This window comes from Herpailurus yagouaroundi, unplaced genomic scaffold (genome assembly GCF_014898765.1).
Source record: "Herpailurus yagouaroundi ecotype Mexico unplaced genomic scaffold, PumYag 191, whole genome shotgun sequence".
Lineage (NCBI taxonomy): Eukaryota > Metazoa > Chordata > Mammalia > Carnivora > Felidae > Herpailurus > Herpailurus yagouaroundi.
The window spans coordinates 10,098,628-10,124,351 of record NW_024412422.1 but is presented as its reverse complement, the minus strand read 5'-3'; the positions used below and the strand labels follow the sequence as shown (position 1 = coordinate 10,124,351).

The 25,724-nt window shown below is 49.7% G+C and overlaps 2 protein-coding genes across 7 annotated transcripts in view; both read left to right on the top strand.

The window, feature by feature from the left end:
* Positions 1 to 2,973, top strand: part of RPH3A (rabphilin 3A) — a 278,148-nt gene extending 275,175 nt beyond the window's left edge. For 5 of the 6 annotated variants that reach the window (XM_040443834.1, XM_040443835.1, XM_040443833.1 and 2 more), the window contains one exon: positions 782 to 2,973. In XM_040443834.1, coding sequence (XP_040299768.1) covers positions 782 to 912 — 131 coding nt within the window. In that variant the 3' untranslated portion in view covers positions 913 to 2,973. The remainder of the gene's footprint in view (positions 1 to 781) is intronic. The other variant, XM_040443831.1, reaches the window with a different exon arrangement.
* A 7,689-nt stretch (positions 2,974 to 10,662) lies between these two features.
* Positions 10,663 to 22,646, top strand: OAS1 (2'-5'-oligoadenylate synthetase 1). Its single transcript, XM_040443830.1, has 6 exons — positions 10,663 to 10,954; positions 13,496 to 13,784; positions 15,822 to 16,006; positions 19,565 to 19,797; positions 20,586 to 20,739; positions 22,134 to 22,646. Exons 1-6 carry the CDS (start codon positions 10,769 to 10,771, stop codon positions 22,290 to 22,292), a joined length of 1,206 nt encoding a protein of 401 aa, XP_040299764.1. The 5' UTR covers positions 10,663 to 10,768; the 3' UTR covers positions 22,293 to 22,646.
* The last annotated feature ends 3,078 nt before the right edge of the window (positions 22,647 to 25,724 follow it).

Genomic DNA, 25,724 nt, shown 5'->3' with positions numbered 1-25,724 from the left:
CCCAGCTCCCAGATCTCCCCATCCTCCGGGGAGAGAAGAGCCTTACCCAGGCTTCTCTTGGGGAGGGGGGCGGTGGAGGGGGGGGGGGTTGGGTCAGGGCATTCTTTGTCTTTTGTGGCCACATTGCCCAAACACCAAGTCAGGACCCATGGTACTGGTTTGGGTCCAACGTGGGGATGCTTTCACAGGAAAGGGCTTACAGAGCTGGGCGATTGGGTCACGATTGGTTATGTGCTGCACAAATCATCTTTAGTGCATAATCGAATCACAGAGGAGAGTGGGGTCTGTGGCCTCAGAAAACAGGGCGCAAAGGAAGTCTCCTTGATCTGTTTGCAAGTCGTGGAGGAAGGTTCTAATTTTCCCAGCATCCCTTCAAATGATGAGGAAGAACAACCGGTAAACATGGGGCAAGGGAGGGGGCCCCGGGCAAAGGCCACAGCATAGGCAACGGTGTGGAGTACCCAGAAGGAGTGGGGAGAAGTTTCGCCGGGCGGGGTGGTCGCTCACAGAAGGTCTTTAAAGATGAGGTCGCGAAGCTATGACCTGATGCTACAATAGGGAGCCATGGCAGGATCCTGAGGAGCTGGCGCACAGGCAGAGAAGGCCAGCAGTAACCACAGCGTCATTACGACAGCCCCCCACAGAGAAGGATCCCAGGTTGCTGGAGGGGTCACTTCTCGGTGGCAGTTTTTCCCCAGCTAGACACTTGGGTCCAGAGTGAGAGTCCCACGCATCTCTCCGCTCTGACTGCCTGCTCCTGTCTCCCTATCTCGTCCTCCAGGAGGCTGCCAGCTGGGGATCTCAGCCAAGGGAGAGCGCTTAAAACACTGGTACGAGTGTCTGAAAAACAAGGACAAGAAGATTGAGCGTTGGCACCAGCTACAGAATGAGAACCACGTGTCGAGCGATTAGGATGCCCCCCGCCAGGTCCCCAGCTCCACGCCCCACCCCCATGCCAGCTCACCCACCCGCCTACCCCAGCTGCCCTTTGCACTCTGGTCCCTCTTCTCTCTGCCTCCTCCGCCCCTCCCCTCCCTGCACCTGCCTTTGAGGTGCCCCCCCCCACCTTGGGCACCACTGCCAAAGACCTTCTCCTCCCTCCCTCTGCGATGCTGTGGTGCGGGCCCTGAGTGCAGCCCCTCTCTGGTCCCTCTAGGATGGGGCAGCAGGGAGAGGGATGGGGCGATTTTGACAAGGAGGCTGGAATTTAATGACCTCTCTGGGTAAACGGCAAAGGTTCCTCGTCATTTAGAACTGTTTTTAGACCCTCCTAGCCTCGAACACACACACACACACACACACACACACACAACTTGCATTTCCTGTGTCGTGTCTGCGCATATCCTCAGTTGTCAGCAGACCCGGACAAGGCTGTGAGGACCAGCACTGGGGCAGAAACAGAGCATCCAGGCCAGGCTGCCCCTCCACAGCATTACCCGTCCCCCGCCGATGGCCAGGAAAACAGACCACTGGGTTTAAACTCCCCGGTGACGAGGAACACGCCCCCCGGGCTCCAGATGCATCAAGAAATGGGCGCATGGAACACCCAATGGGATCCGGTAGCCTCCTCTTTCAGGATGCCCCCCCACTTCCTTCCTAGCAAAACCCAACACCCTTTCTCTAGCGCCCCCACCCTGTCCCTCGACCTCTCTTCCCCTCTCCCGGGCCCTACACCCCACCAAACTCTCTCACCTCCTCACGCTCCTCCTTCCCTGTCCATCTCTCTCCCCTCCTCCTTTCTCTCTCTCCAAGGGCTTCACCCAGCCTCGCCCCTCACCAGCTTGACCCAAACTGGCGCAGCCTGGAAGTCCCAGTTGGGCCGTGCTTCTCAAAACTTCCACTCCTGCCCGCAGGGCCGGGTGTCCTTGGGCTGGGCCAGCTGCTGGCGACGTCCCGGGAGCTGTGTAGACCTCCTGTAGAGGGCTTCCTCAGCCCCTGGGCTCCCCAAGTCGGTGCCAAAGGCATTTAGAAACCAGAGCTCTGGGGGCAGGGGACCTCTCCAAAGCCCCCAGCCTTCCTCCCCCCTCTGCCGTCAGTTAAAGGAACACACGACTGCGTCCTTAGCACTCGCTGACTCTCTGCATCTCTGGGATCCTGTCTCTCACTCAGAATCACCTTGAATCTCTCTGTCTGTGGCTCTGTCTCAGTCTCTGTGTCTCTTGCCCTTTCTTCACCAAGTTTGTCAGGGGAAGAAAACACCATCATGAATGGAAAGCTTTCGAGAGTGACAGATCCTGATGCCAAAGGCCATTGTCCCATCATGAATCGGTCGGTCTCCCCCCCCCCCAAAAAAAAAATAATAATAATGGAAAGGAGGAAAAAAGCAATGAGAATGAACGCTATAAATTTGAGGCTGGGGCCAGGCAGTCTTTCTTGCCCCACGAGAAAGGCTTGTGCTTCCCCCCCCCCCCGTTTCCCTTGTCTACCCCTGTGGAAATCACCTCCTTCGGTCTCACCGCCCACCATCATCTATAGACATCACCAGATAGACACTAACGCCCTCCCTTTCTCCAGACGCACCTTTGAACCTCTCCATTCAATGCCTCCACCCCCAGCTCCCTGCACAAACTCATCGGAAGACTCTGGTTTCTCGCCTCGAATAACCATTTTCTAAACATCGAGATGGCTCTTCCCCTTCCCCAAGATGGCCGACAGCTTCCTCGCTGCCATCGTGCCCCCTGACCCTGTCTCTCTGTCAGTCCCCGTGGCACCCACTCTCAGCCCACCTCCTTCCCACGGTCGCCCTTAGGAGAAAGCATGCTGGCTGTGTTGCTCAAGCCCGACGCTGGTGTGGGCGCTGGAATCGGCATGCAGCGAGCTCATGGTGTCCCCGGTCTGGGTGCACGCTGTCCCCGACAAATGTAACCACTTCCCTGCCTAGAATCCACACACGCCCTCCAGTGCATGCAGAACCTCCCACTGCCTTTCTTAGTGATGATGTAGCCAAAAAATAAAGTAGGAATACCCAGGAAAGCTGGCTGGCCTGGGGTTTTCCTTTCTGGCTTCCGGAAGTGCTTCCTCTCCGTCAGGACCCATGATGCTACTGGGAGAGTCAGTATTTAGTGAGTATCTGCTACGTTCCAGCCCTTGGGGACACAGCAGTGGACGAGGCAGATGTGGTTTCTGGCCATGATGGCTGAATGCTGTTCCCTGGTACCCAAACCCTCCTCTTGTCTCTCCTAGCCCAACCTTGGGAAAATTCCAAGGTCACGTGGAATCAGATCATGCCCAAAGAGACGACAGAGTTGGGCCAGGGCCTAGCCTAGTCCAATCAACTCACTTATCTCACAGAGGAATTACCCAAAGCCTGGGAAAGGGAATAACACACCCAACGGCTCACGACAGCAGTGCCAGGAAAGAAGCTGTTTCATGGGACTCCCGGCACAGTGTCCTTAACACAGTGGCTCATACTATCACCGATCATCAAACGCCTCCTTTGTGTTCTAGAACCTTCCATCCTACAAGGAGCCTTCACAGATAGCCTTCGGTGGTCCTAAAAGTGAGCTGAGGAGGTAACTAACTTCCCAGAAGGATGATTAATCTCCCTATGATCTATCCCGAAAGTGTTGAACCAATTTATCGGGAATGTTGGTTACTTCCCAGAAGGAGTCATCCAGTTCCATCCAGGCCATGTTAGAAGCTTTTTCTTCCCCCCCCAAAAGGGGGGTTCTCAATCCTGGGGAAGAAGTAGGCATGTTAGAATCACCTGGGGAGATTTTCTTTTCAAACTACCCATGCTCTCCCTGCCACCCCACCCCCAGACTCTCCTGCGCCCTGGGGACAAGGTGTACATTCCAACCTACTTCCTGGTTGACGCCTTATGGCCTTCTGCTTCCCACACCCATGGTGACTTTGCAAACCGCTGCCCTAACGTCCATCTGTTTTTCCTACAAATCAGCCAGCTGCCACCAGGTGGAAAGAGGTACCAGCTAAGGCCATGTCGCACCCCCAAAAGTGGCAGGGGGCGCTGCTCAATGCAGACATTGCTAACCTTGCCCCGTGCTCATGGCAAACATTGCTAATCAATATGGCGTCTTTCTCGCACAGCCTGCTAGCAGCAACCAAAAGAATTCAGGATGCAGCCCGGTTTTATAGGCAAACAACAAACACTCAAAGATGATCAGCCAGAACCAGGATCTAACATCCACGGTGTTATTGAAACATAATCTTTTTCTCTAAAGTCACCCTCATTCCTATTAAAGATAGCCAAATTAATACTAATATGTTTGTAAAATAAGTCCAGGTTTAATTATTTACATAAGCACAGGAAGAATAGTGATTGACCCTATGGGTTGTTTTTTTTTTTTTCCTTTTAATCTGCTCTGCTGAACTTTTTATAAAGAATTTCAGATTGAGCCTTTAACAACGTTAAGGCCAAGAGCCGAGCCAAATATTTGCCGTCTGATTCACCTGTAACACCGGTAGATTTAGGTGAATTCCTCTCTTCGTGAGGTCCTCCAAAATTTCCCGAGGTTCCTGTATCCACCAGGAAGTGACATCCTTTACGCACCTGGTAAGGCTGTTGACAACTCTGGAAGTAAGGTAGGAGGCTAACATTTCCAAGGGGCTCCATTGGCTCCAAGTGAACCTTTGTTCCTTAAAACTGTCAGGCCATATCTGAGTCTGTGCACATCTCTCTCAAATAGGACATTCCAGTCAAAGCCTCATGCTTGTCATGGAAGAAAGAACACTCGTTGAGAGTTTCCGACTTCTGGAAGGTTCAGGCAGGGAGAAAAGATAAATGTTTCCATTTCTTTACAAAAGAATATTTTGTCAAATTTCTGGAAGTCGTGGCTATCTTAGGAGAAAAGGCTTCCTTAAATCTGGAAGTGCAAATGAATAGGGGAAAAGGTCAACATTAGGCAGGGCGAGATCAGGGACCCCTGGGCGGCAGGCTGCAGGGTTTGGGGGGGGGGGAGGATAAACGTATTCCGGACCCGCCTGGGCTAGATGCCATGAGTGGAGTCTCACAAACTTTCTGATAAGGTCCCAGTAAAAAGTCAGGGGCAGAAATCCTCAGTGGCTACCCCATCGGGACCTTCCGCACTCTTGAGAGCTTCATACTTTCTCTCAAACTCCATCGCTGTCGTGCTGGAGATTCATTCTTCCACTCCGTGAGACAAGGACCAGCATCTCGCCCACCCTCCCGTGACACAAACATTAGAGAACCAGCAACGTTTCAAACAAGAATCGTAAGAAACTCTAGTCCTCTACCTCCATGCAGTCAGTCCCGTGTTGTTCATTCTTGTTCTGAGTGGAGCTTTTCTATTAGTTCTAGAAATGCTTAGTTTAGTTTTCTGACCTTAAGGATATCGGACACCTGTATGTGTTAAAAGTTGTGTTCGTGAATTTCCTTGAAGCTGAAACATAGTTTGCAAGAGCATCAGAACAATAACTGTAAATGGCAGGAGACTCAAAAAATGGCCCTGGTTATGTGGTAGAGTCCCCTCCCCAAGGAAAGGGGAAAATTAAAAACAAAACAAAACCGGGGCGCCTGGGTGGCGCAGTCGGTTAAGTGTTTGACTTCAGCCAGGTCATGATCTCGCGGTCCGGGAGTTCGGGCCCCGTGTCAGGCTCTGGGCTGATGGCTCGGAGCCTGGAGCCTGTTTCCGATTCTGTGTCTCCCTCTCTCTCTGCCCCTCCCCCGTTCATGCTCTGTCTCTCTCTGTCCCAAAAATAAAATAAACGTTGAAAAAAAAATAATTTAAAAAAATAAATAAATAAAAACAAAACAAAACAAAACAAAACCAACCTCAAGGTAACCCGGCTATACGTGAACGTGACAACATCCCTCATGACCTTGCAACGTGAGACCACTTAATCAGACTACGTGTATTCTGTGTTATCCTATATGGGAGACAAGGAAGCAGAAAATATATTTTAAAAACTACCCCACGTGGCATCCGGGGCTCAGTTCTTTGGGTACGAACCCAACTGAGCAGGGCCGGCAAGAATAAAGTCGCTTCCTGGAAAGAAAAGCCTCGGTGTCACAACTCCGTGTGCGAGAATCTTGCTACAGTTAAAAATCTGATGAGAGTTTATTCTGATGCAGTTGACAAGGAAAGTTGGTTCTTTTTGTGACACACAACACTTTCATAATTAGAACTCTAAGTGGTGACATCATGCCAGGACATATTAAAATTTTAGGAATTTTGGGGCACCTGGGTGGCTCAGTTGGTTGAGCGTCCGACTTCGGCTCAGGTCACGATCTCGCGGTCCGTGAGTTCAAGCCCCGCGTCGGGCTCTGTGCTGACAGCTCAGAGCCTGGATCCTGTTTCGGATTCTGTGTCTCCCTCTCTCTCTTCCCCTCCCCTGCTCGTGCTTTGTCTCTCTCTGTCTCAAAAACAAAGAAACATTAAAAAAATTTTTTTTTAATTTTAGGAATTTTATCTAATTTCTGGAACAGTCATGGCTTTTGCCCATGTAATGTAACCAAAAAGGTTTACCAATGTTTGTTTGACATTGCTTCCCATGTGCCTCACAAATCCAATGAACAACCCTAATTAGTTAAAAAGACTTTATTTAGAACTTGAATTTGGGGGAAATTTGTTACAAATATCAAAAGGTTTGAAAGCACGGGCCTAAGTAGGATTACAGACTACTATAAAACCTAATATTTAAATATTTATTTAACCAAGGCGGCAACGAGAGATTTGAAAGGCAAATAACAAGGGTATATAGTTGTTGGCAAAACTTAGCTCCTTTAATATTGATAAGATTCAGGGGCGCCTGGGTGGCGCAGTCGGTTGAGCGTCCGACTTCAGCCAGGTCACGATCTCGCGGTCCGTGAGTTCGAGCCCCGCGTCGGGCTCTGGGCTGATGGCTCAGAGCCTGGAGCCTGTTTCCGATGCTGTGTCTCCCTCTCTCTCTGCCCCTCCCCCGTCCATGCTCTGTCTCTCTCTGTCCCAAAAATAAATAAACGTTGAAAAAAAAAAATTAAAAAAAAAATATTGATAAGATTCAGTTTTATTAAGTAATCAAGGGCTCAGTAGAAACAAATACAGAAACCTTGTTTTTCTGGGAAGATTAAAAAAAAAGCTTTAGAGTTTCTCATCAAGGGCAGACCAACAATCCAAAAAAATCCTGTATTTTTATCAGAGAGAGAAAAACCAAAATTTAATGTTAGACCAGTGTATTTTTAAAGCTAATGTTTTCCAGTCTTAGTGTGAGTGGGGGAGGGGCAGAGAGAGAGGGAGAAGGGGAGAATCCCAAGCAGGCTCCTCACTGTCAGCTCAGAGCTGGACATCAGGCTCCATCCCCTGAACCATGAGATCATGACCTGAGCCGAAGTCAGACGCTCAACCGACTGAGCCACCCAGGCACCCCTGGACCCAAGTACCTTTAGTTCCCCTACAGTTAAGAGGCTAAAAGCAGAAAAACCGACATTCAGTAATTAATGTTTCGGTCTTTTATCTTATCTGGAAAAGACTTAGAGATCCAATGAATTCAATCCAATTTATCATTTTTTTTAAACTTTTTTTAACGTTTATTTATTATTGAGAGACAGAGAGAGCATGAGCAGGGGAGGGGCAGAGAGAGGGGGAGACACAGAATCCGAAACAGGCTCCAGGCTCCGAGCTGTCAGCACAGAGCCCGACGTGGGGCTCAAACCCACAAACCGCGAGATCATGACCTTAGCTGAAGTCGGTCGCTCAACCGACTGAGCCCCCCGGGCACCCCAATCCAATTTACCATTTAACCTGGCAAAACTGTAAAGTTTTAAATTTTTTTTTTTTAACGTTTATTTATTTTTTTGGGACAGAGAGAGACAGAGCATGAACGGGGGAGGGGCAGAGAGAGAGGGAGACACAGAATCGGAAACAGGCTCCAGGCTCTGAGCCATCAGCCCAGAGCCCGACGCGGGGCTCGAACTCACGGACCGCGAGATCGTGACCTGGCTGAAGTCGGACGCTTAACCGACTGCGCCACCCAGGCGCCCCTAAAACTGTAAAGTTTTAGATAGATAAAAGTTTATAGATAGGGGCCCCTGGCTGGCTCAGTAGATGGAACATGTGACTCTTGATCTCAGGGCTACGAGTTTGAGCCCCAAGTTGGGGGTAGAGATTACTTAAAAGCAAAATCTCTTTTAAAAAATGTTTAGCTAGGGGCGCCTGGGTGGCGCAGTCGGTTGAGCGTCCGACTTCAGCCAGGTCACGATCTCGCGGTCCGTGAGTTCGAGCCCCGCGTCGGGCTCTGGGCTGATGGCTCAGAGCCTGGAGCCTGTTTCCGATTCTGTGTCTCCCTCTCTCTCTGCCCCTCCCCCGTTCATGCTCTGTCTCTCTCTGTCCCAAAAATAAATAAACGTTGAAAAAAAAAAAATTAAAATAAAATAAAATAAAAATAAAAAATGTTTAGCTATAAACTCTTTTTTAAAACTTTGTTTATGGGGCATCGGGGTGGCTCATTCGGTTAAGCGTCCTTGACTCTTGATTTCGGCTCAGGTTATGATCTCACGGTCTTGAGACCAAGCCCCTCGATGGGCTCTGTGCTGAGTGTGGAGGCTACTTGGGATTCTCTCTCTGCCCCTCCCCTGCTGTGTTCTCTCTCTCTCTGCCCCTCCCTTGTTTATTTTCTCTCTCTCTCTCAAAATAAATAAGTAAACATTTCAAAAACCTTAATGTACTTGTTCTTAATTCCCCGGGAAAACTTCCTGAGACAGACAAAAATCATCCTTTTAAGTCCTTTTTGCTGGTAAGTTGTAACAGAATCAACATGAATTTAATAAATTCAGGTCGAATAAAAGCTGATTATCTGAATTATATTTGATGCCGATACCTCCAAAAACATGTCTGTTTTAATTAAACCAACAACCTTGAATTAGCTCTGATACCTAGTATGTTGCACCTGTGTCCGCTCAAAAGCCCATCCGCGTACTCCTGTCAGTTTCTCCGGGGCCCCTTGTGGGCTAATCTGAGGTTGGAGCTTTAAGTCCAGGGGAGCCCTAGGCCCCCTAAAGCTGATCTGGGAGGTGCTTCAGTTTGAGCCTCATAAGGAGGTGGCCCAGCAGCGTGGGGTGCTTTTTCCTCCGAGATAGTGAGGGGTCCCGCTGGGTCGGCTGGCCACCAGCAGCTGGCTCCGACTGTGACAGCCACCAGCTCAGGAAACGCACAGGTGGGCCTCCTGCTCGTCTCGGGGAGTCCCCGGGGCGCTGGAGAGTCAGACACACAGCTCCTGGCTGTTCGCCGCAATCTGTTACTGGACAGAGAATCGGTTTCGCACTCGGGTTCGGCGGCTCATTGCTCAAAAATCGATACTCAGGAGACCCATCATGGGGGGAAAGGGAGGGTTGTGTTATTCAGGGAGCCGGCAACCCGGGAAGGTGGTAGACTGACGTCTCGAAGACCATCTTCCCTGTCCAGGCCAAGCCAGAGGGTTTTAAAGGGGAAGGCAGGGGAAGAGGGAGGGGGGCTGTGGGCAGGAGAAGCAGGTGTCCGGGCGGTGACTTGTACTCCGACACGCCCCTGAGCAGAACTGCTGGTGTCCGCGACAGCTGTTTTTGGTCAGCCTCATGCCTGGGAAAGTTCTGTCCTTCTCTCCTCGAGCCTGGTGGTCTGCAAGTTTCAGGGAAACTGAGTTCTGCCACAGACCAAGGGACTTAGGTCAGCAAGCGAGGAGCGCAGAAGCTTGAAGAAGCAAGTTGTCCCTTAAGGCCGGTCGGAGCGCTGTTACAGGAGCTTTTTCTGCTCAAGTTTTCTGTAAACCTGAAACCACTGCAAGAAATTCAGCCTATTAGTCCAAAGGAAAAATGTATATAGCGTGATGCCTTAAAAAAAAAAAAAAGAGTTTTGGGGGGGCATCCGGGTGGCTCAGTCAGTTAAGCCTCCGACTCCTGGCTCAGGTCATGATCTCACAGTTCATGAGTTTGAGACCTATTTCTGGCTCTGTGCCGACAGCTCAGAACCTGGAGCCTGCCTCCCATTCTGTGTCTCCCTCTCTCTCTGCCCCTCCCCCATTCGTTCTCTCTCCCTCTCTCTCTCTAATATCTCTCTCTCTCTCTCCGTCTCAAAAATAAACATTAGGGGCGCCTGGGTGGCGCAGTCGGTTAAGCGTCCGACTTCAGCCAGGTCACGATCTCGCGGTCCATGAGTTTGAGCCCCGCGTCGGGCTCTGGGCTGATGGCTCAGAGCCTGGAGCCTGTTTCCGATTCTGTGTCTCCCTCTCTCTCTGCCCCTCCCCTGTTCATGCTCTGTCTCTCTCTGTCCCAAAAATAAATAAACGTTGAAAAAAATAAAATAAAATAAATATTAAAAAAAAGACAGAACTGTAACTGTCTGTGTGTGTGTGTGTGTGTGTGTGTGTGTGAACCTAGAAAAATCTCTGAAAAGATCTATGCCAAAGCCTTTATAGTGGACATTTTTGAGTTTTAGGGTCCCGGATGGTCTGTATGCTTCCTGATTTCTCTGACTTCTTTTCCATTTTATAATGTGCATATACTGCCGTGAAGCTCAATTTTGTCAGCAACCAAAAAAGACGAAGCAGGAAACCACACATCAGTTTTTTAATTATGATTTATCCCAAGCGAGGTACGAGTGTGGGTTGAAGTGCAGGAGTTTAAGAACACAGTCTGAAGAAAGGTCTGACGTCCTTAAAGGACCAGAGGGTAGGTTTCCCGGTGGGAGGCGGATTCGCTAGGCTAAGCCCCTCCCTTCCCAGGAAACGAAACTAACTGACTCAGACAGCAGGCGGTCGGAGGTTAGGAGCTTCGAGAAGCCAGCTCCAAGAAGTCAGCTCCACCGCCACAGGCTCTGCTGTGCCTGCCCTGAGTATCATGTCGGGGTGGAACCTCAAAGACATCCCTGCCGGGAATCTGGACAAGTTCATCGAAGACTATCTCTTACCAGACACACGTTTTCGCAGGCAGGTCAGACAAGCCGTCCACATCATCTCCACTTTCCTGAAGGAGAGGTGTTTCCAAGATGCGCCACACCCCGTGCGGGTGTCCAAAGTGGTCAAGGTGAGCCCAAGCCTGCTGGCCTGGGGAAGGGGTGGCTGAGTGGGCCAGAGTCCCCACAGAGACAGAGAGAGAGCAAAAGGTTCGGGTCTTCAGGGCAGGTGGTTTCTGACTTAGCCATAGCGAGCACATATGACCATAGCCTGTCAGAATAGGTTCTGGGGTGAGACCCTCCATCTGTGATTTTTTTTAATGCTTATTTTTAAAAGAGCACAGCGCGGGAGGGGCAGAGAAGGGGAGGGGACAGAGGATCTGAGGCAGGCTCTGCGCTGACAGCCGTGAACCCGATGCAGGGCTCGAACCCATGAAGCAGTGAGATCGTGACCTAAGCCGAAGCCAAGAGTCAGGTGCTCAACTGCCTGAGCCACCCAGGTGCCCCCCTCCACCTGTAGCTTTTAAACAAATGCCCTGACTGAAGCTGAGGAACCCTCATCCTCGGCCGCGTCCATTTCAGAGATAGGGAAACTGAGGCCCAGCTCTAGTAAACAATTTGCTGATTAGTGGCCAGGCCGGGGACTCACCATTTCTGCATTGTTTGTTTGTTTTTTCCTGACAAAATGACTTCCAGAGCCCCTCTCCAGCCAACAACAGCTAAATGTTCCGATGACTTTGTGCGGCTGAAGAGTTGTTGGTATTGCCCCCTGTAAAGTGTACACTCTGCAAAAACAGAGCTGGACAGCGCTCTGGGGTCCATAAACGGGGTCCAGGCACCAGCTGTCTCCCCAGATGCTCAGCTTTTCAACGTCCGTGATAAACTAGTATTCTTTTTTTTTTTTAATTTTTTTAAGTGTATTCTTTTTTTTTAAGTCTTTTTTTTTTAACGTTTATTTATTTTTGAGACAGAGAGAGGCAGAGCATGAACGGGGGAGGGTCAGAGAGAGAGAGGGAGACACAGAATCTGAAACAGGCTCCAGGCTCCGAGCTGTCAGCACAGAGCCCAACGCGGGGCTCGAACCCAGGGACCGCGAGATCATGACCTGAGCTGAAGTCGGCCGCTTAACCGACGGAGCCACCCAGGCGCCCCTAAGTTTATTTATTCTTGAGAGGGAGAGACAGAGCATGAGCAGGGGAGGGGCAGAGAGAGAGGAGGAGACACAGAATCGGAAGCAGCCTCCAGGCTCTGAGCGGTCAGCCCAGAGCCCGACGCGGGGCTCGAACTCACGGACCGCGAGATCGTGACCTGAGCTGAAGTCGGAAGCTCAACAGACTGAGCCACCCAGGCACCCCCCCACCCCGGGCCTTTTTTTTTTTTTTAATTTTTTAAAAATTAATTTATTTTTTTTTGCTTGTTTTATTTTTTACATTCCACATGAGTGAATTCATACGGCATCTGTCTTTCTCCGTCTGATTTATTTCACTTAGCATAATAATACCCTCTGGGTCCATCCTTGTTGTTGCAAATAGCAAGATTTCATTCTTTTTTTATGGCTGAGTAACAGTTCTGTGTGTGTGTGTGTGTGTGTGTGTGTGTGTGTGTGTATACACATCTTCTTTATCCATTTGCCTGTGGACGGACCCTCAGGTTGCCTCCATAATTTGGCTATTGTAAATAATGCTGCAGTAAACATAAGACTGCATGTATCTTTTCAAATTAGTGTGTTCGTTTTCTTTGGGCAAAGTACCCAATAGGGGGATTACTGGATACTATGGTATTTCTATTTTTAATGTTTTGAGAAACCTCCACAGCGTCTTCCACAGTGGCTGCGCTAATCTACATTCCCACCAACAGTGTGGGAGGGTTCCCTTTTTCCCCCCATCCGCAATGGGGACTCACCATTTCTACAGTATCATGAGCTGGTTGAGAGTATGAGTTTTGAGGGGCGCCTGGGTGGCTCAGTCGGCTGAGCATCTGACTCTCGATTTCAGCTCAGATCGTGATCTCGGGCCCCGCATTGGGCTCTGCACTGACAACACAGAGCCTGCTTGGGATTCTCTCTCTCTCTCTCTCTCTCTCTCTCTCTCTCTCTGCCTCTCCCCAGCTTGCACACGTGTGCACACAGGTGTGTGCGCTCTCTCAAAATAAATAAATAAACTTAAAAAAAAAAAGAGTATAAATTGTGAAAGCAGATAGCACCTACTGGCTTTGAGCAAGTCATTTCACCTCTCTGTGCCTCAGTTTCCTCATCCATCATGCCCAGTGCCCTATCGGGCCATATACAGATTAAGTAAAATAATGCATGTAGACCACCCAGCAAGGGCTGGTCTGCAGTCTATAATCAGATACTAAAGGACAGGATGTAAAGAACACAGACTGGAGAAGGAGACAGCCGGGGTTTGAATTGTATCTGTGCCACCTACAAGCTGTGCTCCCGGGCCGCTGCGTCACCTCTCTGAGCACCTGTTTCCCCATCTGTAAAGTGGGAGCTGGTAACAAGAGCGTGTAGGTCAGCCATAAGGCTGAGGGCATTATGGGAGTTAAGACTGGCGATGCCCTCAGATCAGTGGCTAATGCTCTAGAATGTTAGTGGCGGCTGTCATCATTTTTGTTCGGGAGGCCCTCCCTTCTCGGTAAATGTCCGTTCTCGTTCTCCTCATCTGTCGTAGGGTGGCTCTTCGGGCAAAGGCACGACCCTCAGAGGCCGATCCGACGCCGACCTCGTGGTCTTTCTGAGTAACCTCACAAGTTTTCAGGAGCAGCTTGACCACCGGGGAACGTTCATCTGGGAAATTAAGAGGCAGCTGGAAGCCTGTCAAGAGGAGGAAACGTTTGCAGTGCAGTTTGAAGTACAGAGTCTGCATTGGGAGAGGCCCCGGGCCCTGAGCTTTGTGCTCAGGTCCCCCCAGCTCCAGGAGGGGGTGGAGTTTGATGTCCTGCCTGCCTTTGACGTCCTGGGTGAGCGCTCACAGACGCAAGGGCTTTCCCCTCTGTCCCGCCACAGGGCTGCTTTCTTTTTTCATATTTCAGAGCAGAACTTTCCCACAGTCGGAGAGTCTTACCGAGACGGGGCATCCCTTCGTAGGGGGTGGGTCGAGATCTTAGAACGGATCAGGTCACGACCGGCCACAGGAGCGACGTTAAGTGGCAAATTGGCGCAACTTGGGGGCAAGACGTCCCTTGCGGAACACCTTCTGTGCTGGCCGGCTCTACTTGTGGCAAAGCGTGTAAATTTTAGCTTTCTGCAAGGGAGGCAGTGTAGATCCAGCCTGCGGTCCGTACGTGAATTTCATCTATTGCCCCAAACAGGAGGAAACCCTGCCAGACTTGTGCTGAGGGCTGGAGTCTATATCGACGACCCACAGCCGCATTTGGACAGGAAGCAGAACCTCTCAGGGGCTCAGTTTCCGCATTCGGAAAGCTGGCAAAACCATGCCACCTATGTCCTACTCTTAAGTATTGAGCGAGCATCCGCATTCAGCTGTCCCACGGGGCCTGGCGCATAGTAGGTGTTCAAGAGTGTGAGTTCCCCAACTATAGGCCGAGGCACCCCAGGACACCCCAGTGAAAACACTCACGGGGAGCACACGGAGTAGGTTAGATTTTAAGTTTTTGAGGGACACACAATGCCGTCTGGGGGACACCGCACGAACCACCGCTGTTCATTTGTAGACTGAACCCCGTGCATGGAACTCCTCTTGGGCGGAGGGGACCCTTGAGAAAAATACCGAAACTCTAAAGGCACCGGGAAATGAGAAAGTTTGGGAATCTCTCCTTGTTGCCATGTCCGGCGTTGGGCGCTGGCGTATGATGGTTACCAAAGAGATAAGAGGGGGAGAGAGAAGGGGAGGAAGGACATGCCCGGCAGAGGGAACAGCACAAGCAAAGGACTGGAGATGAGAAAAGGGGAGGATGTGTGGGGGGGACTGCTAGACACTGAAGAGAGTGAGGGGAGGGAGGGAAGGGGGGAGGGAGGGAGTGGGGAGGGCGTGGAGGGCAGGGAAGGAGGGGGGAGGATGGGGGGCAGGGAGGGAGTGGGGAGGGTAGAGGGGGCAGGGGGGAGTGGAGAGGGCAGGGAAGGAGTGAGTGGGAACTGAGCCAGAGAGAGCTGATCCTGCAGAAACCTGCCTCCTTGGTCAAGGGTTTCTTCTGAACACAACAGAACAGCTGTGGGAGGGTTTCAAGTAGGGGAGTAACCTGGTCAGATTTGTGTTTTAGAAACCTAGTCCAACGGTAGCGTGGAGAATAGATGGGAAGAGAGGCACGACCGGAGTTTGGGAGACATTCAGTCAACAAGGATAAACACGGATTATCCACTGAGTGCCTACTGTGTACCAGGCACTGCTCCCTGGCCACGAATGAGCCAGACAAGGAACCTCTATCCTGGAGCCTGACATTAAGTATAGAAGCAAGATAAATGGAATGATGCCTGCAGAGCGATACGATGGAGAGCGACCGGGAGGTGGCGGGGGAGGGCTTTTTCAGACAGTGTGATGAGGGAGGGTTTCTGAGGAGGTGACGTCGGAGCTGAGGGATGAGAAGGAGCCAACCATGGGAAGATCCAGGCAGAAGAAACAGCAAGTGCAAAGGTCCCGAGACAGGAGTGAGCTTGGCATGTTTGAGGAAGAGAAAAAAGGCCCCAGGTATGAGCGGCAGGGGAGCAAGGTAGGAGGTGAGATCCCACAAATTTCCTAGGCCACGGTGGAGATACTGGGTTTTATTCTATGTGGGAAGCAGGAAGCGGTGTGAGCTGGTTTTGAAAGTCCTCTCTGGGTCGAGAGTGGGCTGTGGAGGAACCAGTGAGGAGGCTCACCTCGGGGTGAGGTGGGTTGGCAGAAGAGATGGGAGAAGGGAAGGCTGGGGATGGGCTTCGGGCCCCCTGGCTCGGCCCGTCACCCTTTCCGCTGCACCCCACGGCCAGTGAGCCCCAGAGTGGCCGGACGAACATCAGAGATGCTAACATCTTAGAGGTACGTATGGATTTGTCCCTAACAGGGCAGCGGACCAATACCTACAGACCTGACCCCAGAGTCTACATCAAGCTAATCCAAGAGTGCCAGGACCTGGACCTAGAGGGAGAGTTCTCCACCTGCTTCACAGAGCTGCAGCGAGACTTCCTGAGGCAGCGTCCGACCAAGGTGAAGAGCCTCATCCGCCTAGTGAAGCACTGGTACCAACTGGTAAGTTCCTTCTGCCTGGGGAGCTGAGGAGGAGGAGGAGGGAGAGAAGGAAGGGGGGCATGGAATAGAGGGAGGGGTGGAGGAGAGAGAGGTGTGGGGAGGGAGAAGGAGGAGGACAGGGTTGGGTAAGAAGGGGAGAGACAGGTGCCAGGGGACCCAGGGTGTCACACTCCTCCCAGTCTTTCCCATCCCAACACGTGACAGCCCCATTCTGCCAGTTACTCTGGTCTGAACCGTACATCTTCCTTGACCTCTTCACATGCACACCTCCATCCAACCAGTCAACAAATGGTGTTGGTCCTATTTTTAAAATATACCCACAATTCATTTATTGTCACCACTTCCATCGCTGTCGCCTGGGTCCCAGGCATCTTGCGAGGCTCCCGGGATCTGCCCTTGACCTCGCTGAACCCCCATGTCTGCCCTTCAGGCCATGCCGCCTCCCTTGTCGTTCCTCCAACAGCAAGACTCTGCTCCAGCCTTTGGACCTTTGCAGTTGCTTATGTGTTTGTTTAGCGTCTGTCTCTCCCGCTAAAAATGTACACGAAGGAAGGGGTTTGTGCGTTTTATTTACTGCTGCGTCTCCGGAGCCTAGAACAGCGCCTGGCACATAATAGGTGCTCAGTAAGTAATTGTTGAATAAATTAATGAATGCTATCACCACACACACACACACACACACACACACACACACTTCTGTCTGCTCCCTGGCTGTCTGACCTTGAGCCATCAACTTAACCTCTCTGTGCTTCTTATTTTCTCATTTGTGAAGGGCAACGTGGCCTAACGTGACATGGTGCCTGGCACAGCCGATCCTCATGGATGTGGTTCCTTTGAGCCACTGCCAAGAGCGCACATAATAAAAGTTAGCATGTAGTATGTGTTCATCTTGTCCAGGCTCATCATATTTAATCTTTTGTGGATGTGATATGCATTTCCATTTACTTTAAGACATCCTATATCTCACTTAATCTTCATGGTCGTTCTGTGAACTGAGCGAGGGGAGGTATCATTATCAAGCCTGTATTACTGGAGGAGTAAGAGTCAGATCACTCAGCTAATAAGGAGCAGAACGAAGCCTTGAATTTGGGTCTTCCGACTGAAGACTGCCTGATAAGTAATATACATCTTATAATACACGTGTATATTTTTGGATGAGCAATTGGGTGAAAGAAAGCAATTAAGGATAACCTTCCTACTTGAAAAATTATCTTCAAGGCAAAGCAAGAAATCGCTTATTTGCTAGACACCTGAAGTTTGCTGATCTAGGAAATTTGATCATGGAGCCTGAGCATTTTAGAACTTACAAAAGTGGTTCTTGACAAGTGTAACACTGGCCCCAAGGACATTGAAAATTCATGAGGATGCTTTTTGGTAACCATGGTGATCGGGGGCAAGGATGCTACTGACAATTAGTGGGAAGAAGCCAGGGATACTAACTGTTCTACGATGAACAAGATGGTCCTGCAAAAAACTGTCTCTTCCTCCCTCCCTGTCCTTCTTCCCCTTCTTCCTCTTCCCCTCTCTCCCTCCCTCCCTTAGTCTCCTCCCTCCTTCCTCTCCCTCTCTACCCTTCTTCCTCTTCCCCTCTCTCCCTCCCTCTCCTTTCCTGGAAAGCAATACAGGAACCTGACCGTCCTTTAACCCCACTTACCACCACCATCACCATCTCCAACTCACATGCTACTTGTGTTGTATATTTCAAGTCTCTATATGTTCAAGGGCCTCAAAGCATTACTATTATTTTACAACATCAGTGCTCATTTTATCTATCCACATATTTACTACGCTCTTCACTGTCAGCTCTCTCCTACGTCTCTAACTGTCCCCCGGGGATCACGTTCCTTCTTCCTGAAGTATGTCCCCTTGAAAATTTTTTTGGTGACTGTCTTGTGATAATGAACTCTTAGTTTTTGTTTGCTTGAAAATGTCTTGATTTTACCTTCGTTGTCGATGGGTATTTTTGCCATATATTTGGCGGTCATTTCAGTACATGGAATACGTCACTCTTCCGTCTTCTGGTGTCACTAGTGACGAGTCAGTTGTCAGCCTAACCGTGGCTCCTTTGTAGGTAAACTGTCTGATTCCTCCGGCTGCATTTATATTTTTCTCTTTGTCTTCGATTTCGTTTCATTTCAACCTGAGGTGTCTGAATGATGATTCCTTTTTCACTTGTCCTGTTTGGAGTTCACTGGGATTCCTGAATCTGTGGATGGATCTCTTTCATCAGGTTTGGAAACTCTCAGCCATTCTCCTAAAATACTGTTTCTCTGTCTTCCTTGCCTCCTGGAACTCCAGTTAATGTATGTTAGACCTCATTCTGTCTTCCGTATCTTTATACCGTCTTCCATATTTTACATCTTTCTGTCTCTCCGTGCTTTTTTCCGGATAGTTCATTCTAATATACTCTCCAACTCACTAATTTTCCCCAAACTGTGTCTAATTTGCTGTTGACTTATTAATTACAGTTATTATCGTTTTTTATACTATGATTTCTATTTTATTTATTTTCAAATATGCCATGCTACTTGTTACGGCTTCTAATTTTCTCTATTTCAAGCTCTTCCTTTATTTCTTTAAACACAATATTCCTAGTTATTTCAAAGTCTATATCTGATCCTTCAATATGTACGGTTCTGTGGACTGGGACACCTGGGTGGCTCAGTCGGTTAAGCGTCCAACTCTCATTTTCGGCTCGGGTCGCGATCTCACGCTCAGTTTTGATCTCTCACTCAGTTTTGTGAGTTCGAGCCTCCCATCAGGCTCTGCGCTGGCAGTGCAGATCCTGCTTGGGATTCTCTCTCCCTCTCTCCCTCTCTCTCTGCCCCTCCCCTGCTCACACTGTCTCTGTCTCTCTCAAAATAAATAACCTTAAAAAAAATTTTTTTAAACTACTTTCCCTAAAAAAAAAAAAAAAGTTCTGTGGACTTATTACTATTTTTCTCTTTCTTCTGCTGGTTATTACTCTTGGTCTCCCGTTTCCTCGTGTACCTGGTCATTTACGCGCAGGTCATGATACTTATAAATTCTTTGTGAAATCATTTGACCCTCTGGGTTAGCGATCTTACTCCAAAGGGACTTTTGTTTGGCTCTTAGGAACACTTCAATTTCTTCCTCTCAGTTAATTGTCACGGTATCCTTTTGGGGTTGGTGGTGTTATTACACCTCACCTGGCAGGTAAGAATAACGAGGTTCCAAGGGTCTAAGTTGTCTTCTCGGAATTGGACGCTGGTGGATCCAGGACTTGAACTCGCCTCACGGATAATCCAGAGCTCAAGCTCTTAACCAGGAGTCAGTAAAATTTTTCCAAAATGCCTTAGATAGTGACCATTTCAGACTCTGGGGGCTACATACGTGGTCTCTGCCTCAACCAGCCAGCTCTGTCTTTGTAGCATGAGAGCAGCCACGGGCTACACACAGATGAATGGGCGTGGCTTTGGCTTCAAGGAAATGTTATTGACAAAAGCAGATGGCAGGCCGGATTTGGCCCTTGGGAGATGTGCTTTGTGCCACGACGGGACAAGTGCATGTTTCTGATGGTCTTTTCCCCCTCCTCAGTGCAAGGAGAAGCTTGGGAAGCCACTCCCACCCCAGTACGCCCTGGAGCTCCTGACCGTCTACGCCTGGGAGCGTGGGAACAAGCAGACAGATTTCAGCACCGCTCAGGGGTTCCAGACCGTCTTGGTATTAGTCCTGAACTACCGGGAGCTTTGCATCTACTGGACAAATTATTATGACTTTGAAAACCCTATCATTAAACAGTACCTGAGGAGACAGCTCAATAAATCCAGGTACCCTACACTTCCACGTGGGTCGGCTCCCCACAGAAAGGAACCCCTGGTGCCCTGTGGCACCTTGGAAGTGGGGGGGGAGGGGGAGGGCTCCGTGCTCACGGATCATCTTCTCTGGCCAGTCATCGTGCTGAGCATTTTACTACTGCCCATCTGATTGAACCTACAGCCTCCCGCCCTGTGAGGCAGGCAGTATGTGGCCACTTTACAGGTGGACAAACTGAGGTTCTGAGAAGTCAGGAGCTTGCCTAAACCTTAACAAAAACACGAGTAAAATTTCAACAGCCGCAGCAACAATGCTCGTTGCTCCGAGGGATTAGAGCTTGCGGCAAGACAAACGCATCCTGATATAGTAAGCAAAAAATTACAGTCCTTACAGCTAACGTGTACCGACCTCTTACTACGTTCCGAGTCCTGTGCAGAACATTTCCCACGTTCTGTCTCCACCCTCACATCATGTCCTATGAGACAGGTGTCCTCTGCTCTCCCCATTTCACAGATGAGGAAATTGGCTTAAAGAGGTCAACTGACCTGCCCAAGAGCAAACGACTAATAAAGGGCAGAAGGGAGATTCAAACCCAGGCCTGTCAGACCCAAGGGCCAGGCTTTTTCTCCCCTTGCCCACCACCCGCCACGGGGGCAGGGCAGTCAGGACACGCCCCTGGGGGAACAGCACCTCCCCCCCCCCCCCCCCTCCTGCCCTGAGTCCCAGCCTGGGCCAGGAGGCTCTCATCCCCCAGACACAGCCCTAACTCCTCACCTGTCCCTCTCTCACTGTTACTCTCCAGGCCTGTGATTCTGGACCCGGCCGACCCTACAGGAAACGTGGCCGGTAAAGACCGGTACAGCTGGCAGCGGCTGGCAGAAGAGGCCAGAGTCTGGCTGGGTTACCCATGCTTTACCAACAGGGATGGGTCTCCGGTGGTCTCGTGGAACGTGCAGGTGATTTGCGGCTTCCCCTCTGCTGTCTTCCCCCGCCCCCCCCACCTCCTCCGCACCGTGTGGTGCTTGCTGCTGGAGAACGTTCTCTCCAGAGAGGTGGCCTCTTGCTACCAGGGTCCCCTAGTCATATAGTTTCAGGATACGCTCCATTTTCTGTCATCTTAGCCCCGTTTCGCCGGGCTCCTGGGATTTGCATATCCCTTGTCCAGAGTTCATTCTTTTTTTTGAACGTTTATTTATTTTTGAGACAGAGAGAGACAGAGCATGAACGGGGGAGGGTCAGAGAGAGGGAGACACAGCATCGGAAACAGGCTCCAGGCTCCGAGCCATCAGCCCAGAGCCCGACGCGGGGCTCGAACTCACGGACCGCGAGATCGTGACCTGAGCCGAAGTCGGCCGCTTAACCGACTGAGCCGCCCAGGCGCCCCCAGAGTTCATTCTTTAGTTACCACTACCCTGGCCGGAGGCAGCTCTTCCAACAGACCCCGCGGGCTCCTTCCTCTGCGAATAATAATAAACAATAACAGCCGCCGTTTAGCGAATATTTGCCCTGGGGTCACGTTCTGTCCCAAACGGATGGCTACATTACTTCATGAAAACAACACCCTTTGAGGCGTGTTTCCTACTCCCATCTTACCTGTGAGAAGAGGGGCTCAGAGAGTCACCTGCTCAAGGACATTTAGCGCGGGAGCTCCCGCGGTGGAGCGGAGATCCCAAGTCGGTGGCTTCCAGTGCCAGCGCTCAGCCCGCCGTGCTCTGCAGCGTCCCCGCGGGTATCATCCCGCACACGGGAGACTCCGCACTGCTGAGGGACGCGGGCGTGCCGCACAGCCCGGGAAGAGGCAGAGGGGCCTGAACTTGGATCTCTGCCCCACCCCCCACACCAGGGCCGTAGTCTTTCGCACAGCAGGTGACGTTGATGACATTGTAGGTGGGTTCCCCGGGGAAGGAGTGTTTTAGGGGAGAACCATCCGAGTCAACAGGTGTGGAGGAGGGGGAGGAAGCAGGTGTGGGCGCAGGGAGAAGTCCAGCTGGGGGTGTGCCCCTGTGTGAGTCTCGGCCAGCCCCTCCATGGGGGAGTCCTGGGGCTCCGTGGCCTTCAGAGTTGCCCTGCCACAGTCCGGGGCGGTCAGCCCTTTAGACCCCCCGTGGACCAGTCACTGAATGTGGGCAACTCAGGAATGGGCATCGCCTTGGACATGGGGCTTTCTGCAGCCGAGGCGGCCCTGAAGGCCAGGGGTCTGTCTGCTGCCCGCCTCCCCAGCAGTTGGGACTTGTTTGTCCGTCCTCCAGGGGGATCCGGGTGGCCTGTGACACTGTAAATGCTCACTGAGACCCAGTGCCAAGGGGGAAGGATCAGCTCTGCAATGTGATCACGTGCTTTACCCTTTTAGCCTGAAGAAGACTATCCAAACGATTGGTTTACCTGTGAACACAGGACATATCAGTGTCATGATTATGGATGGCGTCCTGCACCCTCTGAGAACCTCAGCACGAGCCTGGCAGCATCCGTTCCCCAGAAGGAAGATGACTGGACGTGTGCCATCCTCTGAATGCCAGCCCATCTTCAGGCGAAGGGCTCCAGAATCATCCAGACCAGTCCCCTCATTTTGGAGGTGGGGGGGGGGTCCCTTGATCCAGATAGCAGAAGACGGCCCCCAAAGCAGCGGTGAATGGGTGTCAGACTTCAGACCCGAATCCAGGTCTCCCGGCCCCCACTCTTCCCCCATTCAGTGGTCTTTCAACCCATCATAGATGACGTTCCCTGCAGCCCCACCCTACCCCAGCCTGATCTCTGACAATGTTCTCTGAGAGACAACCAGAGAGCCTTAACTGTATTCTGTCTTCCTAGTGGGAGAGTTCTAGTCCAATTTCTCGTCAATAACAGTAAAAAGAACAGCAAATACCGTGTGTTGGATGTTTAGTCACTGCAAATCACACCATCGAGAAGTGTATCCACGTATTATATGTGTGTATACATGAGCCGATTCAACCGGAAACGTGTATTGGGTGCCTGCTGTGTGCCAAGCATTGTTCTGGATGCTAGGAACATGGCAATGAACAGAGCAGATGAAAAATCCCTGCCTCATAGACCGACATTTGCATGGAACCTTGTAATAATTAGATCACTTTGGGTCCTTCTAATTTTCAATTACAAATAATCCTAGGACCAGCAGTTTTGATTCACCCTCTGTCTACACTTCTGATCATCTAGGAAAGTTTTTAGAACTGCCCTGTCTGATGCGGTAGCTTCCAGACACATGTGGCTGTTATGCCCTTGAACCGCAGCCGGTCCAAATCGAGGTGTGCTGCGAGTGAGTGTGTAATTCACATACCTGGTCTCAGAGACTTAGCACACACACACGAACAGAAGAATGTCACATGCCTGACAACTGATAATTTTTAAAATTTGTTTAAATGTTTATTTATTTTGAGAGAGAGAAAGAGAGCATGAGTGAGGGAGGGCAGAGAGAGAGGGAGACACAGAATATGAAGCAGGCTCCAGGCTCCAAGCTGTCAGCACAGAACCCAATGTGGGGCTTGAACCCACAAACGTCATTTCTTTTTCATGACATTATTTGGTTATTGTCTTTAACATTAGCAAAGTAAAGAAATCATTAGAACGAATGGAAGGAAGGAAGGGAAGAAAGGAGGGAGGGAAGGGGGAAGGAAGAAAGAAAGAAAAACACTCCATGGTCCCTTCCGCCAACCTGTAAACACTTGGGACCTGTCTCTTCAGCCTTGTCTCTGACTCTCCCTGTCTCCCTGTGTATGTGGTGTTTTTATAAAAATGGGATTCTACTCCCTACCTGGTTTTGTTACCTGCTTTGTATCATAATTATCACTATGCTGAGTAGGAAATTTGGGCTATCACATATAATGGCTGCATTGCACTATACCATAATTAAGTGGATAATCCACTTGTGTCATCTTTTTCTTTTTTTGGAGAGAAAAAAGTAAAACTGTCTTTATTCACAGACTGTGTGATCGCTTATGTAGAGAGCTGGTGGAATCTTCAGAAAGCTACTAAAATTAACAAATGAACTTCGCAAGGTTGCAAGATACAAGCCAACGTACAAAATTATTTGATCGGGTTTTTACATACCGGCAAAAAGATCGGAAATTGGACATATGTAAATTAGGGATAAAGTTGACAAAAGTGTGCATGATCTCTACCCTAAAAAGTACACAAGATTTCCACAATAAATTGAAGAAGTCCTAAATAAATGGAGAGATATACTGTATGATGGAATGCAAGACTTAATATGGCTCAGATGTCAATTCTTTCCAAATTGATCTATAGATTCAAAGCAATCCTTATCAGAATCCTAAGAGGCTTTTTTTTTTGCTGATTCTTTTTAAAAAATTTTTTTCTTTTATTTATTTTTTAATTTTATTTTTTATTTTTTAAACTTTACATCCAAATTAGTTAGCATGTAGTGCAACAATGATTTCAGGAGTAGCTTCCTTAGAGCCCCTTCCCCATTTAGCCCATCCCCCCTCCCACAGCCCCTCCAGTAACCCTCAGTTTGTTCTCTATATTTAAGAGTCTCTTCTGTTTTGTCCCCCTCCCTGTTTTTATATGATTTTTGTTTCCCTTCCCTTATGTTCATCTGTTTTGTCTCTTTAAGTCCTCATGAGTGAAGTCACAGGATTTTTGTCTTTCTCTGACTAATTTCACTTAGTATGATACCCTCCAGTTCCATCCACGTAGTTGCAAATGGCAGGATTTCATTCTTTTTGATTGCCAAGTAATACTCCATTTTGTGTGTGTGTGTGTGTGTGTGTGTGTGTGTGTCCCATCTTTATCCATTCATCCATCAATGGACATTTCGGCTCTTTCCATCCTTTGGCTCTTGTCGATTGTGCTGCTATAAACATGGGGGTGCACGTGTCCCTTCGAAACAGCCCACCTGTATCCCGTGGATAAATGCCTAGTAGTTCAATTGCTGGGTCATGGGGGTAGTTCTATCTTTAGTTTTTTTGAGGAACCTCCATACTGTTTTCCAGAGTGGCTGCACCAGTTTGCATTCCCAACTGTGTCATCTTCTGAGTGTTTCATGATTATAAATGATGTTACAGTCATCAGTAGATTAACTGAAAAGCCACATCAATCATACAGTAGTACTATTTTTTATTTATTTTAATGTTTATTTCTGAGAGAGAGAGAGAGAGAGAAAGAGAGAGAGAGAGCATGAGCAGGGGAGGGGCAGAGGCAGAGGGAGACAGAGGATCTGAAGCAGGCTCTGCACTGTCAGCACGGAGCCCCGACGCAGGGCTCGAACCCACGAACTGTGAGATCGTGACCTGAGCTGGAGTCAGACGCTTCACCGACTGAGCCACCCGGGCGCCCCTGTTTTTTCTTTTTCGAGGAACCCCCATACTTTCCTGTAATGGCTGTGCCATCTGGATTTCCTACCAACAGTGCACAAAGGCTCCGTGTTCTCCACCTCCTCACCAACACTCATGTCTCTTGTTTGTTCGGGAATAGCCATTCTAATTGGTGTGAAGTCATAGCTTTATGGTTTTGATTTACAACTCCCTGGTGATTAGCGATGGTGAGCATCTTTTCACACACCTGTTGGCCATTTGTGGTCTTCTTTGGAAAAAAGTCTACTCGAGTCCTTGGACCATTTTCAAATTGGGCTATTAGTGTCTTTGCTACTGGGCGGTAGGAGCACCTTAGGATTTTGCAGATGAACCCCTTATCAGATTCACGGTTTGCTAATATTTTCTCCTTTTCCATAGGTTGCATTATTCCTCCGTTGACTGTTTCATTTGCTGCACAGAAGCTTTTCAGTTTGATGTCGTCCCTCTTGTCCAGTTTTGTTTGTCTTGCCTGTACTTCACATATAGTCAGCTGACCTTCAGCAATTTGCCAAGAATACACAATGGGGAAAGGCTAAGCCTTCAACAAATGGCAATGGGAAAAGGGGATACCCACATGCAAAAGAATGACCTAGACCCTTATCTTACACTATACA